At 39.5% G+C, this 4,294-nt stretch overlaps 1 protein-coding gene across 1 annotated transcript in view; it reads right to left on the reverse strand.

Annotated features, from left to right (window-relative positions):
* The window catches only part of alg6 (ALG6 alpha-1,3-glucosyltransferase), an 18,399-nt gene that overhangs the window by 2,816 nt on the left and 11,289 nt on the right, over positions 1 to 4,294 (reverse strand). Inside the window, exons 10-13 of the mRNA XM_037674531.1 lie at positions 4,195 to 4,279; positions 3,957 to 4,027; positions 1,893 to 1,961; positions 249 to 441 (exon numbers count right to left, since the gene is read on the reverse strand). Of these exons, the coding sequence (XP_037530459.1) occupies positions 249 to 441; positions 1,893 to 1,961; positions 3,957 to 4,027; positions 4,195 to 4,279 (418 nt within the window). The remainder of the gene's footprint in view (positions 1 to 248; positions 442 to 1,892; positions 1,962 to 3,956; positions 4,028 to 4,194; positions 4,280 to 4,294) is intronic.

Consider the following 4,294-nt stretch of genomic DNA (forward strand, 5'->3'; position numbering starts at 1 on the left):
ATGTATGTATGTATGTATGTATGTATGTATGTATGTATGTATGTATGGATGGATGGATGGATGGATGGATGGATGGATGGATGGATGGATGGATGGATGGATGGATGGATGGATGGATGGATGGATAGATAGTTTTTTATTCATGTTCACTTGGTAATCTAAGGAGATTAGGACTCCTCCTTAGGCCCTGGGACAAAAAAGGTTTCCAAGTTAAATATGCAGCTTTTGTTTCCATGGGCCACACTGACCTTCCATCTTATCCCACAGGCCAGGTCCACTTTGGGAAGGCAGTAAAGCAGCTTCCTGTAGGCCCCGACTCTCAGCTTGTCCTCTGAGCAGTGATCCAGCGCCGACAGTAAGTAGGTGCTGATGAGGAGGAAAGCCACTGACGTGACAGCGTAGGGGATCAGCAGCCCATCTTTCAGGAGAAGAGGCAGCATGCTGCACAAAGGAACATAAACAATGATGTATTTACACATGACACTTCAGACTGCCCTTTATGTCTATCTGAGAAGAAATATAATTTTTAAGCCATTCTGGTATTTGTTTAGGTTTTATGTGCAGCCGAATGAGGGTTGCATACAAATTTAAATATTTAAAGGCATTATGAGACTAAATCAGTTTCATATCAACAATAAAATAACCTTCGACAAATTTTAGTTTGATTTATTTTCAGCAGCACATGTAAATATTCAGTGCTGCAGTTGTTAAAAAAACAAAACAAAAGCAGAATATAAAACATTTTCATCCTGCAGGCATCGATGAGCGACTCCTTCTCCTGGGGGGAAGTGACCATAACAAGCATGCTTAGTTTAACAACAGTTGGTTCATAGTAAATACACAACACCCCCATTTATTAAAAAAAAAAAAAAAAACTTTCCACTCACAACAAACTACTTATTCAAACCAAAATGTACCACTCAGTTAACAAATGTTCCAACATTTAAGAAATACATACTTCCTTGATTGTCGCAGACTGGTTTCATTCACCAGTAAAATGGCTCTTACTCGAGGTTTCATTCAGCCAATTATGTTAACAAAAGATGTATTTTTTTAAAGGCAACGTCTGTGAAGGCTGCAGACAATGTGAAAGTCTACGTCAAACTGTATACTGCAGAATGACCCCCTGTCCCTACACAACACATTTAGACAGCAGGCATGCAGACTATGCTGTGTAAGCCCCAGATATCCTTATACTAAACCACTCGCACAACAATTAGTGCTGCTGGAAGAATTTAACGACAGCTGGTGAAAGTTAGATTCAGCATTGCTTTTCTTTTCCACTCATGGTACTCAGCTCAGCACACTTTATTCAGCTTTTTAAGATTTATGTTTTGTTTAGGACCATTTCTTTTATCACTTATTAGTGGTCCATATTTTAGGATGAATTTTCAAACAGTTAAAGCAATGCATTACAAACTATAACTTTGCAAAAACACAAATTTAGATTTCCTTCACCCATTCTGGGCTTATTACTGTTTAAACTTCAGTAAACAAGTCAGAAATATCAGTTCTATAAAGCTAATGACTGAAGATTAAACTAGAAATGCAATGGGGGAGAGGGCGGCCCCGGAGGCTATCTTAGCACCAGCAAATTGTTTTTGTCCACTATGGAGTATGCTGTTTGTGGAAATCAGATTGAAGTATTCATCCTTCGGATGAAGGACGAAACGTCTCAGCCAAAAAAAGAAACTGTCCAGATGACCTGACTGAACATTGTTGGATTTTTACCTGGATTATTGAGCATGAACTTTGGTGTAGAAATGGTTTATTGCATGGCAACGGCAAGAAATACTTGTCATAATTTAAACTCACTATCAAATTTAGTTTTGGCAATAAAGGGCATTTTGATCTCTGACATAAAAACAAAACAAAAAAACCTAATATCTTACCTGAAAGTAGAAACCTGCAGGAACCAAATACTCATGAATGGAAGGTCATTCAGGAGGAGGCAAACTGGCCTGGAAAAAAAGATGAACAATTTTAAACACATTTTTCATACACTAACATTAGATCTCTTTAATAACAGGAAGTGAAATTTGTTGGACTTGAGCTAAATACTATTCACATGAATCACAAATTAATTGTCACAAAACATCAGTATATACCAGCACCTTTGGCCCGTTTATATCTCTGTATACCTTAACTTACGGTAGTTATTCAATTCATCTTTACACCGTAGCACCAGTTCACAACGACAGTTTGCTCAGAACGCTACACAAGAATAAAGCCATTTCAGATTCGGGGGGTGGGGGTGGCACACAGGTTAGAAAAGGTGTGCCTGTGATAGGAAGGTTGCTTGTTCGACTCCCTGGGCCCACAACATCAAAATGTAAGTGGGAAAGGTAAAACACTGACATGTCTCCACCCTCATTTGTCCCACTCTGGGCCCTTGAGCAAGGTCCTTAACCCCCACCATCTGCTCCCCCAGGTGCCCTAGATGGCAATTCCCAGCTCCACACAGAGGGCTGTGGTAGCTCGATGGTCTGTGGTTGAGTCAGGAAGGGCATCCAGTGAAAAAACAATCACCAGGTCTTCATGCAAGTTAGTTTGCTGTGAAGGAGGGAGAAGCTGAAGGAATAACAATGATAAATAAAAAAACATCCATCCATCCATCCATCCATCCATGTTTCCCATTTATTAAAATGGACTTTGCACATTAATGACCGTAGGTTTGCCCTGTAAATGTGCCAGATTTAGCCGGCTCATTTTCATCTGCAGTCCCTGGCAGGTCGAGGGTAAAGCACTAAAGAAATAAGAGGAAATATAATATGCAAGCAAGCAAAAATTAACGGCCCACATTTACTAGTAAGATAATAGGTTATATAAATAATAGAGAAAATAATACACACACAGGTTAAACTTGATCACAGGTTTGATGTTCCTCCTGATAATATTTCAGAAGAGCTTTAAAGATGGAGGAAGTGAAAGAGTTTCTTAAAGCCGGTGGTAAACTATTAAAATAGTTACAATTTTTGATCTATATAAAGAGTTTATCCAAATGCTGTTTGGAAACGCAGAAATTTACAGTCACTTCCAGTGGTGGCTCTGGGACTGATGCCACTTCCAGGTCTCTGACGTTTTTCCATAAGGTTAAAATGATGAAATAAAAGTGGCTTTAGATCGAGAACTTTGAGGGCTTTCTTAAAAAAAGTGTTCCTAATATTTCAAAATTAGATTTATTTGTGAATGTGTCAAAAAGTTGTAGTTATAAATTAACAACCCACTTGTCACAAATGTGTATGCGTCTGTGTATAAACCTGCACTCGTTCTAGAAGGAGCTCTTTCCATTGGTCCCCAAGCCCATAATTACAGTCAGTGCTCTTTGGCGAACCTGTTACAGCCCAATAATTGATCCTGTGCAAACAGCCCCCAAGCTGCTGCCTACTATTCTCTCCTAATCTGTGGACATGCATTACTGATTGATTTAGGGAGACAGGTGGGGGGATAAAACTCAATAGGTAATAAAGCAACAATCTACACTAATCTAGATTAATAGAAGAGCTCAGATCTAGGAACCAGATCCCTCTTTGTCAAGTCTGTCTCTGTTTCAGCCTCTTCCTACAGCTTTATGCAAAGGAAGTAAACGATAATGAGCCACACACATGCACACCTTTATGTGAGCAAGCTCAGCATTTACCATATGACCCAACTCCCCATTAACACATTGTCCATGACAGCGACAGTAGGGTTTGTGTCTGTGCAGCAGTAAGCGTAATGACAGGGGTGAACGACCTCTCCGTTAGAAAGCTTTGACCTAAATAGAACTGTCGCCTTGCAGCCCAGGGACAAAGCAGAGGGGGTTAATGTCCCTTTACCAGGTGCAGACGTATAGAAGATGCATACAACCTGAATGGCATAACCTTAGATTTACAGTTGGGATTAGATGAATGCTTTGTGAGCAATAATTACATCCACCTTCATTAATATGATTGATACAAAAATGCAAAACTTACAGGGCAGCCAATAGGATGGACTTTTCATGGACTTGATAGGAGAAGAGAAAAAAGGCCAGAGATGAGTTCACCTATGAGCAAGAAGTCATCAAAACACCTACAGTTAGGAATATTAACAAGGGAAAGAAACTGCAAACATGTAAATAAAATAGAAAACAAGTTTACGTTTTTATAAATCAAGTTTTGCTCTTTAACTCTGTAACTTGTTTGGACATGAGATGGGTCACAGTAAACTCACCAAGGCCAGTTTAAAGTGCCAGAAAGTGGGTTTTATCAGCACTTTGACAGAGGAAGGTAGAGCTGCCAAGAGAGTGAAGGCAAAACTGAAACAAAAAAAA

This window comes from Nematolebias whitei, chromosome 3, assembly GCF_014905685.2.
Source record: "Nematolebias whitei isolate Nwh7 chromosome 3, NemWhi1, whole genome shotgun sequence".
Lineage (NCBI taxonomy): Eukaryota > Metazoa > Chordata > Actinopteri > Cyprinodontiformes > Rivulidae > Nematolebias > Nematolebias whitei.